Source organism: Chinchilla lanigera, unplaced genomic scaffold, assembly GCF_000276665.1.
Source record: "Chinchilla lanigera isolate Chin_1 unplaced genomic scaffold, ChiLan1.0 scaffold00047, whole genome shotgun sequence".
Classification (NCBI taxonomy): domain Eukaryota; kingdom Metazoa; phylum Chordata; class Mammalia; order Rodentia; family Chinchillidae; genus Chinchilla; species Chinchilla lanigera.
The window spans coordinates 16,732,927-16,748,500 of record NW_004955448.1 but is presented as its reverse complement, the minus strand read 5'-3'; the positions used below and the strand labels follow the sequence as shown (position 1 = coordinate 16,748,500).

At 39.5% G+C, this 15,574-nt stretch overlaps 1 protein-coding gene across 6 annotated transcripts in view; it reads left to right on the top strand.

Annotated features, from left to right (window-relative positions):
• The window catches only part of Wdr49 (WD repeat domain 49), a 138,940-nt gene that overhangs the window by 91,680 nt on the left and 31,686 nt on the right, over window positions 1-15,574 (top strand). For all 6 annotated transcript variants that reach the window (XM_013518660.1, XM_013518658.1, XM_013518662.1 and 3 more), the window contains 3 exons: window positions 445-632; window positions 1,626-1,823; window positions 5,741-5,922. In XM_013518660.1, coding sequence (XP_013374114.1) covers window positions 445-632; window positions 1,626-1,823; window positions 5,741-5,922 — 568 coding nt within the window. The remainder of the gene's footprint in view (window positions 1-444; window positions 633-1,625; window positions 1,824-5,740; window positions 5,923-15,574) is intronic.

Genomic DNA, 15,574 nt, shown 5'->3' with positions numbered 1-15,574 from the left:
CAAACACACACATGCATCTAAATCTGTGCATGAGGACTTTCACTTCTTTGATGTATATATGCAATAGATTATTAGGAGGGATAAATTTTATGTGACCAGGTTTTTATCATACTATTGAAATTAATATTGGATAATTTCATTTGAAGAAACAAATTGATTCTATCTAACTTAAAACAAAACAAAACATTAAAGGAAGAAAGAAAGGAAACTAAATTCAGTGGAACAATTTATGGATCCTATCTCATTTAATACTTAACACAAACTAGTGAGACTCTTCTAGATTTTTCTCCATTTTTTATTTTAGAGAATCCAGGGGTTTCTAACAATTGATCTCAGTGCTACTCACCTTTTCAAGATCACATGTTTAAGATGTCCGAAATGACTTGAAGTTGTTTCTGGTATTTGTTGTTACACCTTCCTGATTAGATTTATTTTACACTTTAGGAGGAGCTAACCTGGTATCGTGTGGAGGATCGGGTTATGTCAGATTCTGGGACACATTCAGTAAACAACTTCTGGCTGAATTTTCGGCTCATAGCGGAGTTGGATCCATTACCATGTCTACTGACAAGTGGAATCAGTATCTCACCACAGGAGATCGGGATGGATGTTTGAAAATCTGGAATATAGAGGTAAACTGAAAAAGTTCTCTCATACTTTTCACTATTTTTGAGTGCCTTGTGCTGAATAGAACAAATATCTGATAAAATTATATCTGATTGTATGAATCAGATCTTGAAATATTTAATGTTCAGTTTTTTTTTTTTTTTTTGGTTTTTCTCCGGTACCGGGAACCAAACTCACGACCTTGCACTTGCCAGGCAGGCGCTTTTGCCGCTGAGCTAAATCCCCAGCCCCTAATTTTCAGTATTTTAAAGAAAGCATTTACATGTATTGAGCAGAAAATTTTTAAAAATAATTAATGTGGAAAACCAGATTTCCCTCAATATTGAAAATATCTTACTATACAGTCAAGTCAGTCACCAAACTTGGCAAATCAGTATTGTTAGTGAGGTACTGCTGTGTTGTTTGTCTGCAAATAATTAGACATTAGGACCTTATTTTAAATAAGACTGTAAGTACATAAGTACAGTTTAGAGTCCTGCGCCTTCTCTAATATTATCATCCTGAGTTAGGTTCCTCTGTTGTTGCACTATGATACTGATTACCTGCTCAATAGTCAGATGATGTAAATTATGTGCTTGTAATGACCTATGTATGCACAGCTCATCTTTATTGAACAGTGGTTTTGCTGTTCAGTTTTCTATTTCTGTCCTTCTCTCTACTTCTTTTCTTTCTCCTTCCCAGATCAGTCAAATGAGTGAGAATTTCTTTTAAATGTTAACACAAGTTTTCTTTTGTTTTGTTTTTTGTTTTTCTTCCGGTACCGGGAATCGAACTCATGACCTTGCGCTTGCCAGGTAGGCGCTGTGCAGCTGAGCTAAATCCCCAGCCCCTAATACAAGTTTTCGAACTTGTTATCATGACCTTTTTATTGCATTTGGAATGTAGGTTATTGTTTCAAAACTACATTTTAAATTTCTACATCAGGCTTTCAAAAGTGATGTATGTTATGATCATTTAGTGTTTGGATTTTTAAAGTTCTGGTGTTTCTTTTCTTCCAGGAATACTGTCTTGGTTCAAGTAAGAGAAAAATCACACGGGCTCCAACTCTGATAAGAGTCTTCCAGCCTCATGAGGACCGGATAACTTCCCTGGAGATGTGTGAGCGGGGTGGCCACTTACTGGTCATCTCTGCCTCTGCTGACTGCAGTGTTTGTGTGACTGGTATCCACGGTGCTCCTGTTTGGACCTTTGGTCAGGTAGAAACTGTGCTTCTCTATTCTTCTAGTAGTTACTTGACTTTTCGAATGAATGTGGGATGATTTCTAACTATCCTCAGCTGCTCAGTGTTCATTAGTCATGAAAAAGTGACTTAAATTGCTGAAGCAATAGCACCAAGCATCCTTGTCCTGTTTTCCATTAACCATTGTTGTTCCACCAAGTGGCAGATGCCCAGAGACATGGAAAGATTTGTGGCTCAACATATTTTGGGATTTTGAGAAAAATTTCTCCTCTAAAATGAATGAATTCTTTCAGTTTTGAAATTTAGTAAAAATGTAATGTGCATAAAAGTTACATGTTATTATTAAATAGATAGTGACCCTGGCTATCAAGTAATAATAAAGGTAACAGTCAAAATATAGGAAATTTTGCAAAATGAACAAATCTCCCTATATATTATCTGGCTTACTTCTGTTGAATAATAGTAGTTGACATTTGCTAAGTATTCCCTGGATACCCGGAAGAACTAAAATATTTATATATCTTCTATATCTTTAATCAGATTGTGTATCCTGTTTGTATAATTACTAGAACAATATTAACTCAAAACAGAAATGTTATGTCCAAATGCAAGGTGCAAGTCACTACATCTGCAGTACATTGCAGGGAGGGAGGAAGGAACTCTCAAAAGAGTTTGAGCCTATTCTTGAGCTCACAGAAACTAATAAACGGCAGAGTTTGATTTTTATCTAATGCTATGTCAGAGCTCATGCTTTAATTCTTTCATCCCAGAACATTAAACCCTAGTGGGCTCCTGCCTATGAAAGAAAATGGAAGTCAGGAGCACCGGAAAAAGGAAATATTCATTGTCTCACATTCACTGCTTTCATAGGTACCCTACTTCCGTTCTCTTTTTGCTCTGGGGAAAATACTAAGTCTGATTCCACCCCTTACTATTCACGCATGGCGGCGCGGGTTGAAGCTGAAGCCACACTTCTGTGTGTCTAGCTCTCTTGGTTCTGAAAGGCAGCCTCAGTGACCACCTCATGCTGTGAGAGGTGGTGATTCTCCCAGTGTTGGCAGACAAAGATTGTTGTTGCTGTCTTTGTGAAGTCAGTTTGATGAGATCAACCAGGGCTCAAAGAATTCTGTGAAACCCTAAGGCGTACAGGCTGATGGTACGTCAGAAGTAATGTGAGGCGGTGGACTCACCCTGGACGTGCAGTACGGCAGCCTCCGTGCAGCCATGAACAGCTGTGTCGCTGTCTTCCGCTCTGTGAGTGAGGCGAGTGAGCACTAGACTGTTCTCGGTCAGGAAAGGCGGCAGCTTAGTGGGACTCAGAGGGCTGTGCGAGCGGGTGTGGGCGGTGAGCCCGGGGGCACGTGGGTGGCAGTCTGGATCGGAAAGAAGCTGGAAGCCTGCGTGTGGCAAAACAAGAAGGCCATCAACGCTGACACCGCTAGACGTTCGTGAAGATTCTGGTGAGGGGGCGGGAGGGTTTGGGTAACACTGAAGACGCCAGGTGGGTGAAGCGTGGAGTAGTGAGTCCTTCAGATGGGACCAAAGCAGGAAATAAGACCACTCTAGTGTGAGTGCTATGTAAATTGTGCCTACCAAACGCAACATGTAGCTCAGTTTTGTCTTAACAACTGTGTACGCGTAAACTTTATTTACATGCACTAACATTTTCCTTCAGTTGATTTTGCTAATTCCCCTTTATATATCTAGAAAAACTTCAGCTCTGAAAACCTGTATGAAAATAAGTTTTTAAAAATTTCTATGTGGGATACAAAAAGAACCACCAGAGTTGGGGCAGTATTAGAATGAAAGGCTGGCAAAGAGAGGCCGGCTGGACTTCTAATCCCTTTGTGTCCCCCCGCCCCTTTAAGATAAAGGATTCACTTTTAGCAAGCGGCCTTGAATACAGACATTGCTAGTATCGGGGAAACAGGTAAAAGAAAGGGAGAAAGAAGGTGGAAGGGAAGAGAAGAGCATAGGAGAGAAGGGGAGGAGAAGGAAGGGAAGGGAGAGCGGAAAGTAAGACATTAGAAAGGAGCTACAGGGAAGGTCTTGACCATGATGTGCAAGAGGAAACATCCTTTATACCGAAAATGGGAACAAATTTGACGGACAAATACACGTGGAGTCTGGTTACCAAATGTAGCTAGGGTGAGAATAAACCCTCCTGAACTAACTTCAGCTTTACAGAGTAGTGACTTTGGCTCTACATTGGAACATAGCATGTCCTTCAGTTGAGTTAATATTGGATGCACATTTTGATTAAAGTATTTAACTTTAATGCAGTATGGTTCCATATGCCTTTTCTAGAAATACCTATGAACCCTTTTTATAAATAACTACTGATCTTCAGCTAGTTTTCAGGTTAGATTTGGAAAGTGGGTTCTGCGGTACGCCTGTTTCTAGTGTTGGAGAAATAAGTGAAGATGGTTATTCACGCATGCGCATTAATTCAGGAACCTGTCAGATGACGGCGGGGTAGGAAGAAAGGAGCTGGTGTCTGCAGTTCGTGAGGGCCTCTCCTCGGCGCTACCCGCCACTGTGCTGGGCAGAGTGCGCGCGGTAACTCTCTGTGTCTGACTGGTTTGGTGGCAAGGACTTTGTGTCTGTGCACCCAGTGCTTAAAGTTTGATCTAAATCTTAAGAGATCTCATGTAGAGATCCAGATTTCTTGCTTCTCTTGATGAAGAACATGGGTCATTTCCTGAGAGTAACTTTGACCCCGGTGACAGTCCATTTTCTGTTACTAAAGTGACATGTCTGAGGCTGCGTAGTTTATAGAGAAGAGATGGCATAGAGTACGATGAGGGCCTCTGGTTGCATCGCCTCAGAGAAGACGGCATCATGGCGGTGGGCGTGTGTGAAGACCGAGATCTCGCTGTGGAAGCCAGAGACCTGGGAGCGCCGGGCTTGCTCTCTGGGGAACCAGCTCGGTAGGATGCACAAGAACTACCTTAGCTCCCGCGGAGGCAGCACGGCCCGTCACTAAACGCTTTCCACTGCACCCTACTTCCTGAAGGCTGCACGCTCTGTCTCAGCTTTGACACCAGGGGACCAAATTCCATGACATGAACTCTTGGAAGGCCAGTCCAACTGCTTTGAAGCCACAGCAGCGTCCTTCGCACAAATACAGGCTCCCTGAGCTTCAGTAGAGTCCCCATTTCTCTTTCTGACCAGTGAGACACAGAGGCGAATTTCATTTGCTATTTACTGCCCATGTATTACCTACACGAGGGTCAGTTGTTCATTGACGTCATCGTATTGGCTCTGCCAGGCATTTTACTGTGTAAACCCTTAGGACAAGGCCATTCAGTTTTTAGGCTAGCTAGACAATTAGAGTTGGAATACATTCCCTCCTATCACATAGACTGTGTTCCATATCCCTGTGTGCTCAGCCTTGTTTCAAAAATATGAAATGGATTGTCAGTGGGGAGCGTTTCCTTGGTGGATGCATGTTAAGAAGTTTTGCCAAAAATCTGTGAAAACCATCATATATTTTTCCAGGAGAAAATATTCAATAATTGGAATGGCTTTTGAGTTTTTTTTTTTTTTTTATCTTTAGAAGGTAGGATGAAAAGAAAGTAGTAGGAAAAATTAACTCTGGAAAATCTTCAATAAATGTTAACATTTTATTTTTAGGAAATATATGTCCTGTTATTCAAGATTTTTAAAGTCAGAACTGCAAAAAATTACCTCTGCAGAGAACTTTTGTTTCTTATGACAATTCTACTTTTCTATCTTTATTAAAGTTACATGAATATATTTCATCTCCCTATGAGATGTAAGGTCCTTGAAGACAGAAATCATTTCTTTGATATTGTGTGTGTACACGTGTGTTCCTAGAAGTTTAATTTAGTTTTCTAGTGATGGTAAATATACATATACCATTTGATAAAAGTAAACGATACAAAAATAAGATAGATTTCTTTTCTTTAGGCGAAACATTGGAATATTAAAAACTGTTTTTCTGCTATTGAAAGTGATACAAATTTAATGGAAAGTGAGATTCAAGAAGAAAGTATGAGGGTAAAGAATTTCTCTTCTAAAGAGGAATCGTGTTTAGACTCAGCAGAACATTCACTACTTAATAAGAAGGAAAAAGATGACTCAGCATACAGGTAGGCTGTTTTAAGTATAACCCGGATGTTCACTGAAGTCTACAGAATAAAACAAGTCGGCTCAACTTCCTCCTGCTCTCTGCGTTGGTTCAGTGAATGCTTCATCTGTGTGTGTGTTTTGAGTGGTGAGTGTGTGCTTCTCAGGGGTGTATCTAGTTATAGTTTCTTGAGTTCACTGAATTTTTTATTTCTACTCAGTACCATCTAGTCTTTTATTTTTACTCTATCACCAACCTAATTGTGAAAATTATCCCCTTCCTAAAAAACAATCTATCTTCTATCCATTATCTACCTATCATCTATCTGTCTATCTACTTATCTATCTATCTACCTATAATCTATCTATAATCTATCATCTGTCTATTTATCTATAAATGTTTGTCAGACTTCACTTCTGTCTTGTGGAGAAGGCACAGTTTACATAAAAGAATTTCAAAAGCTTAACTTTCAGTGTCAGACATCACCCTCCTTAAGCCTTCTAGCTGTTGTTATGTTGCTGTGTCACTCAGACCTTTCCTTCTGTTATTCTGCTAGATCTGCTATTGCAATGCTTTTACTTTCTAGTGGCAGGTGGTCTCACACTTCTTCTGTAACCATGTGCTCACAGTTTTGCCTACTGAATGAAACAATTATTTTATTTTCAGAGGATAATTTTATTTACTCTATTTACTTCTTTTAGTTTGTTTGTTTTGATACAGGATCTTGCTATGCAGTGCAGGCTGTCCTTGAATGCACGATGTATCCCAAGCTGGCCTTGCACTCATATCCTCCTGCCTCAGCCTCCCAAGTGTTGTGGTTATGGGCACGCATCACTATGCCTGGCATGCTCTATTTACTTCTGTAAAATTGACATTATGTTTTACCATGTTCCTATAATATTTTTTTAGGTTTACAGAAAAAACTCTATAGAAAGTTCCCATATAACCCTCATTCTCTGCCCACATACAATGCTGTACAATGTATGCTGTATTCATTAGAACTGATATAAAATACTGATACTTTACTGCTAACGAAACTCAGCACTATAGTTTACCTTTTGCCTCACTCCGTGTTCATACAGCTCTATGGGACAGTATCAAAATGCAGTAGTTTTACTGCCCTAAAAATCCATTCATAGACCCATCCCTTCTTCCTCCTGAACCTAGACAACCACTGATATGCTACTGTCATCTTAATTTTGCTCACTGTAGATTGTCATATAATTGTTGTCACATGGTGAGCAGACTTTTAGCTTAGCTTCTTTGCAGTAGGTATGTGCATTTAGCATTCCTCAGTATCCTACCCTGACTTCATACCTGATTTAACTGTTATTTGATAATATTCCATTGTACAAATATACCACACTTTATTTATCTATCACCATTAAAAGACATCCTGATTGCTTCCATATTTTGGCATTTATGAATGATGCAATTCCAAGGTAGTCAATGACTGTATTTGTATGAGTCTATTTCTGACCTCTGTTCTATTGTACTATTTCTCTATTTTTTCACTAACAGGTTAATGTCTTGGTTACTGTCGTTAGATAGCGAGTCTTGATGTCCGATAATGTTTGTTTTTGAATGTCCTATTTGCCATTCTGGATCTTTTGTCTTTTCATATAAACTTTGTGAGTTTGCAGATATCCACAAAGTATTTTGCTAGAATTATGATTGAGATTGTATTACATCATGCATCATGTTGGAAACAACTGATAATAGTATTAGATTTTCTGTTGGGTGTGTGGTGTGTTTGTAGTCCTAGCTCTTGGGAGGTTGAGGCAGGAGGATCTTCACAAGTTTGAGGCCAGCCTAGGCTATATAGTGAATTCAAGCCCTGTCTGAACTATGTAGTGAGACCCTGCCTCAAAAGAAAAACAAAACAAACAAATAAATAAACTCTCCAAAACAAAAAAAAAAAATATGGGATTTTTTTGACACAGGGTCTCACTTTGTAGCCCATGCTGGCTTTGAACTTGCTTATGTAGACCAGGCTGGCCTCAAACTCTTGGAGATCCTACTGCCTCAGTTTCCCAAGTATTAAGATTACAGGAGTGAGCTACCACACCTGGGTAGATTTTTCTACAGAGATAATGATGTCATTTTTAAGCAAAGGAAGTTTTAATTTCTTTTTCTCTCATCTAAATACTTTTATTTCCATTCCATATCTTTTTGTACCAGCTGGGACTTTTGACGTGTTGAATCACAATGGTAGGTGGAAGCATCTTTTTCTCTCCTGACCCTAGAGGAAAATCACACAGTATCTCATCTCATCACTAAGTACATTAGCTCTACATCTTCTGTAGATATTTTTTATCTAGGCTACTCCCTTCCTTGATAAAAGTTAAGGCTATTCCCTTCCTTGATAAAAGTTATGACAAACATGTGTTGGATTTTGTGAAATGCTCTCTTGGCACTTGATGTGATCATATGATTTTTCTTCTTCAGCCTGTTGATGTGATGCATTATAATAATTAATTTTCAATAGTGAATTCATGTATTGGTCACCTTTTGTGTCACTGAGTCCCATTGCCAGTCACGGGCAACTTAAAGGGGGAGAGATTTATTGACTTACAGCTTCACAGTGGTCAGTTCATGAGCATCTGGGCCCTTGGGGGGGCGTCAAGGCAGAAGAGCAAGGCAGAGCAAAGCTGCTGAGCTCTCGGCAGTCAGGAAACAGGGCCAGGCAGAGAGGAAAGTACCTGGGGCCAGCAACGGTCCCAAGGTCCCACCTCGATGACCCACCCAGGCACCCAGAGTATGTCTTCCTAACCCCCTGGGTGGCTGTGCAGCCCAGGAGGTGGAGAATTAATCTTGCCCACCACAGTGAGTCTTCCGTACCTGGAGTAAACCTCACTCAGCCACAGTATATAATTCTTCTTCTTCATCCTTGGAGTTGACTTTCTGCTGCTTTGTTGTTGCAGATTTTTACAGCTGCGTTCACGATAAGTATCAGCCTGTAGTTTTCTGTATTGAACCTTTTCTGATTTGGATGACAGTTATGCAGGCTGTAAACAGTGCTACAAGTGGCCCTTGTTCTTCTTTGTTCTGGAACAAAGTGCAGAGAATTGGTGTCACTGGTTCCTTAAAGGTCTGGTAAAATTTACCAATGAAATTATTTGGGTTTGATGGGTTCCATTTTAGGTTGTTAACTATCAGTTTGGTATTCATAAACATTTATAAAAACAGTATCCAATATGCATGCACAGTTAGAATGCAGAATTCTTAGAGAGATATCTGAACCTACTAACTGAAAAATAGTAAAAAATTTCAGTACTTTGGATTAATTACTTATTCCAAGAAAGGAAAGAAAATGAAATTTACTTAGAACTGAAGAAAATAGTTTTTCATGAAATTCCCTCCGTGTTTCAGCTCCGTCCTGCTGTAACTGTTGTGCTGCACAGGTGGAGTAGCACAGCAGGAGCCGCCGTTCTCTCCTTCCTGTCACTCACGGTCTCAGTTTCCCGCTCACTGAGGGTAGGAGTGGATAAGGAGGACGGTGATGGAGCGGGCAGAGCTGCCTCTGCTGTTCTCTAGACCTGGCAGATGTGCCAGGCTCACTCTTTTATCTGAGGATCAGTTGAGGGTTTTTTGATGGCCACGTTGGGGACTTCTGCAGTTACACTCCCAACCGCGTGCTCCGAGTGACTGTGGCTCATCTTGAATAGCTCGCACCTGTACTGATGCACACCAACCTGTTTTCTGCTGCACCAACAGCCTCTCACTATCAGGATTTTCTTTCACATTGTCTCGGGTTTGCTTCTGTCTGGGTGACAAGGGACTCACATATCTTTGCTATACCAGCTCCACCACTTTCCCACCCCATCCCTGCACAGCTGAATCGCTCCAGCCACAATTCTTGCTAGTAGAATTTTGGGGGTACAAATGAGATACCGATCCACTGTGTCCCTCTAGTGGCTACCCTAAGTGGCATACCTTGAGTTCATTGACTGGTCAACATGCGCTGAGGCTAGAAATGTGAAAGAAAGAAGCCTCCCTCCTATCTCTGGGAGCCTCTATGCGCATCTCTCTGATAATGTCCACCCCGTTTCTGTTTCTCCTCCAGGATGGTAGTTTGTCTGACTAGCACAAGATTAGTTTTGGACCCATCTCCTTGGCAAACTGAGCCTGAGTGAGGATCTAGAACTTACTTTAGAATATGGGAATACATGTTTTTAAAACTTCTAATCAATTACTTTGCTTTTAGACATTTTGGACCTTGGTGACAAAAAGATGTAATAAAAATTTTTCATGTAAAGATCCTGCTGCACTAAATCACACATTGGTATTTGTTCTTTCATTTCCTTGAATTGTAGCTTGTTGAAATGTCAAGTGGCATTTTACTTTCAGGCAGAAGGATGTTTGCAATTTAGAACTATAACACGGCATAGAATGGTGAGATTGGGAAGACTTACGTAGGATAAAATGCCTTCATCCACTCTGTACAGTTTTGCCAACAAGTAAACAAAATTACCTCAAGGCAACACAAGGCAGACTGTAGCTCCTCTTCTCGTCATATTGCTAAAAGAGGGAAGCAACTACTTCAGATTCCTATTTAAGAATGTTTCACAGGAAAGAAATTACCAAATTCCTAGAATCAAATGATAAAGGAAATACAGCATATCAGAATCTGTGGGACAGAATGAAAGCAGTTCTAAGAGGAAGGGTTACAGCCTCCATTAGAAAAATAGAGTGATACCAAAGAAATAACCTAATGATGCATCTTAAGGTCCTAAAAACAGAGGAAAAATATAAACCTAAAACTAGTAGAAGGAAAGAACTAGTAGAAGTTCAGGGTGGAAATTAATGAGATGGAGGCAATAAAAATAATACCAATGATCAATGAAATCAATGAGTTGGTCCTTTGAAAGGAAAAATAAGATTGATAAACTACTAGCCAAACTTACCAAATGTGAGAGAAGACCCACATCAATATAATTAGAAATTAAACAGAGAGGGGCTGGGGATTTAGCTCAGTGGCAAAGCACCTGCCTGGCAAGCACAAGGTCGTGAGTTTGGTTCCCGGTACCGGAGAAAAAAAAACAAAAAACAAAGAAACCAAAAAAACCCAGAAATTAAACAGATGAAATTACAACAGTCATTACTGACATCCAGAGGATTATAAAAAAATACTTTGAAAACTTATATTCCAAAAAACTGGAGAACCTACAAAAAAGGATAAATTCCTAAGCACATATAACTTAAGCAAAATTTGAGCAATAAGATATAAAATCCCTGAACATACCAATAACAAGCTATGAAATGGATGCATTAATAAAAACTACCAACATGTGCATTCACCACTGAATTTTAGCAGAACTTTGGAAAACAGTTAATCCAAATACTCTTCAAGGTTTTGCATGTACTTGAAAGGGAAGAAAAACTTCCAGATTCATCCCATGAGTCCAGCATTACCCTGATATCAAAACTAGATAAACACTAAAAAATAGAAAAGAAAAAAAATTTCAGGCCAATATCTTTGAAAAGCATAGATGCAAAGAAGTCAAATTATATCTATTGACAGATGATGTCATCCTTCAGGTAGAAGTCCCAAAATCTCCAACAGAATACTCCTAAAGCTGTTAAACAGATCAGCAAAGTGGCAGGATACAAAATAAACATAGAAGTCAATAGTGTTCCTGCACAACAGTAATGGGCTCACTGAGAAAACAGGAAAGCACTTCATTCACAACATCTTCAAAAAGAGCAAAAATAAACACTCAGGAATCAACTTAATCAAGGAGATAAAAGACCTCTGCAAAAAACCCACAGAACTTTGAAAAAAGAAATCAGAGAGGACATTAAAAAATGGAAAGACATCCTCAGTTGTTGGGTAGGCAGATCTGATATTGAATGGCCATATTGCCAAAAGCAATATATAGATTTAATGTAATCCCTGTAAAAATACTAGAAATATTCTTCATAAAACTAGAAAAAATTCTAACTTCTATAGAACCAGAAGAGACCCAGAACAAAAGAAATCAAGTAGGTTTCTTCATAATTTTGGATTTCAAGTCGCATAATAGTGACAAAAAAAAACCATGGTGCTAGCACATAAATAGGCACGTAGACCCATGGAATAGAGTAGGAGATACAGAAACAGCTCCTTAAACCTTCAGACATCTGGTTTTGAACAAAGGGCCAAAATATATCGTGGAGGAAACATAATTGTTTAATAATTAATGGTGCTGGGGAAACTAGTTATCCAGATGGAGATATCTAAGCTATACCCATATCTCTCATCCTGTACTAAAATCATATTAAAATGGATCAAAGACCTATATATAAAATCAGAAGCTTTGAAACTGCTGGAAGTAAACATGGGGAAAACGTTTGAAGCCATGGGTCCAGCCTGAGCTCCTAAACAGAACTCCAATATCATAAAAAATGATACCAAGAATCAACAAATAGGATTACATCAAATTAACATCCTTCTTCTCCATAGCAAAGGAAATAGTCAACAGAATGAAGAGACGACTTATAGAAATGGGAAACTTTTTGCCAGCTACTCCTCTGATAGAGAACTAACATTTAGAATATGTAAAGAACTCAAGAAAATTAACCCCCAGAAACCCAAATTATAGTGTGTGAATGAACTGAGTAGTCACTTCTCAAAAGAAGTGCAAACGACCAATAAGTACCTAGAAAAATGTTCATCAACTTCTCTCATTAAGGAAATGAAAATCAAAACAGCACTAAAATTCCATTGTACTCCAGAAAGAATGGCTGTTACCAAGAAAACACACACACACACACACACACACACACACACACACACACACACACACCCCTACAGGCTGTGGGAAAAGGGAACACTTATACATCATTGATGGGAATATGAACTAGGGCAACTAATTTGCACAGCAATTCCCCAAAATCCAAAAATAGAGATTTCATTTGACTCAGCTGTAACTCTCCTGGGGTTTTAGGGTATTTTTTGGAAAGAGTTAAAAATATACTTTAATGATACATACATATCCATAATTAAAGCAGTACAATACATAAAAGTAAATTTCTGAAAATAATCTAATGTCCATAAATAGACAAATAAATAAAGAAAATATGTATACACAATGGAACAATATGAACTCATGTAATTTCCTGGAAAATCGATGGATCTTAAGTTTATAAAGTTAAGTGCAGCTAGAAAAACTAAAGTTAAATATCACATGATTTCTCTTATATGAAAAATCCAAAATATAAATAAATTACAGAGTGAAATAAAGGAGAGATGGGAGGGAATAGGAAGGCAGACTTTTTGGAGATGGGGAAGGAGTCGGAGGAAGGGGAAGGGGTGTGATTAGAGAGAAGATGATATTTACACACGCCAAATCCTCAATGCCAGTGCAAGTATTATGTATTGTAAACATGCACTAAAAGGGTATTTTAGCCAATACATTAACTTTTCATTCTTTGTGACATGCTCAGTTATCTGTTTAAAAATTTTTGCCTTTACTTAGACTCAAAAATTGATAATTTGAACTTTTTATTTGTTTCTTGGTTTCATTTCATACCTATTGTTCCTGGTCATTTTAAATGAAAATTGGTGCTATTATATTTTTAAATTCCCAGATTTCTCAAAAACTGGAGCTTTGTTATCTATTGGATTAAAAAGGAATGTAGAATGATTTCACTCTATGAGCAGGGGGAGGTATCTAAGGAGGAGATGCAAAGTTTTCTCTATTGTAATTTTTTTTTAACTGACAAAATAATTAATTAAAATGTGCTTGTAACTTCTAAAATATCTGTTTTTATGTGACTCCTCACTGGGTTGAGATAATTTTATGATTGCAGTAAAGAGATATTTCAGAATAATGTCATTCAAGTGTTGCTAAGCTAATTGGAAGAGAATGGTGATCCTCTGAATTGACTTATAGATGCATCCCTCATCTCTTCTCCCAGGAAAGTGACCAGGAATCTTAGGTGGACACAAGCACATTACAGTCATCAGCTCTCCAATGTTCTGTGCACTTTCCACCCAGTAGGAAATCACTTTCTCCCTCATAATATATTTTCTGAACAATGTTCTCCTCACCTAATTGGATTCATAAATTCAAGGTGAGAATTATGCCAGTTATAATTTGTATACAATGACAGGAAAGAAAAATAAATGTGCCTGAGAAGTTAGGTAGAATAAAAAAAGAAAGCGTATTTGGTGTGTGTGTAAGTGGGGATGTGTTTAGGTGAATAGAAGAATATGGTTATAGAAGATGTGGGGGGAAAAGACGAAGGCAATAGAAAGTGGAGGAGAGGAGAAATCTGAAGAAATGTTTTGATTTGAAACTGCATTCTTATATTAATACCTAATATTATCTTTCCAGAATAATAATCTTTGTGTATGTGACCTTCTGGCTTATACGTAAACACTTGGTTTTCCATCATGCTTACAGGATTTTTACTACTCTATGTGAGAAGTAACTAGGTTGTAAAGAACTATCTGCAATCCAAGTCCTGGAGAGATGAAGACGTACCTACATCTGTGAATGTAGAATTTAAAAGACTAATGGGGAGTCTCTGCCCTCCATGTGCCCAGTGCACACAGGAGATCCTGACCCACAAGGCCCATGAACTGCTAACACCGGGGTTCTCATCTGGGCCCTCCCTGTGCGTGCCCTGCACTGCCTGAGGTACTAGAGCAGGCGGTCCATGAACTGCTGACACCGTGGTTCATGTCTGGGCTTTACTTGTACCCTGACCTCTTGGAGGTCACAGACAGGGGTGGTCTGTGATCACCGCAAGTGCAGCCCAAGTCTGGCTCCTGTGTGCCCTGAGCTACCTGGAGACATGGAATCAGGGGAGCCACAAACTGTTGACCTTGTGATTCGTGTCTGGGTTCTGCCTGTGCGCTGAACTACCTAGGGACACAGGACCACTGGTTCATGATTGAGCCACCAGTGCAGCCTGCTTGTGGGTCATACTCATGCCCTGAGCTTTCAGGGGATACTGGATCAGTCAGTCTGCCATCAGCTGACATTACAACTCATGTCTGAGACCTGGGAGAACTAGGTACACTTCACCATCTGCTGGAAGACCCCAGACTAAGCAGCGCATCTCAGTGGATGCTGAAGAGCAAGCCTGACCACCAGGAAGACTAGGGATACTAGCAACCTTGGCTGAGCTGCCAGGGAAGAGGGAGACTGAGCATTCTGCCTACAGCAACAAACATGACAAGTGTCTTGGTTAATGTGAGAGGTACATGCCCCTTAGATGGGGGTAGCCTGTTTACAAAGTAAGGCAGGGAAAGAAGCTACTTGCCACCATTCCTCCCTTTTTGCTCTGGCTGCTTTGCCATTCAGCTGCCGTTTCCCCCTTTGCTCTTGTTGCTTTGCTGTCTTCTGCCTCGGAGCCAACCAAGTATGGACTGAAACCTCTACAAACTGTGAGCCAAATAAACCTGTCCTTCCTTCATTTTGGGTGTTGGGTATTTTATCTCAGCAACAAGAGAAAAGTAACCAAGACAACAAGACAAAGAACTAAAACACAATCTCAGAACTCCACCCCACTCAGAACAAGTCCAGGAGACACTGACATAGGAGAACTTGGTAAACACATTCCTGAAATAGCTGAAATGTTTACAATGGAAGTAAAGAAACAACTCCATAAGGCCATAGAAGAGATTAGGTCAGAAATAATCGCTCAGAGGGGCTGGGGATTTAGCTCAGCGGCAAAAACAC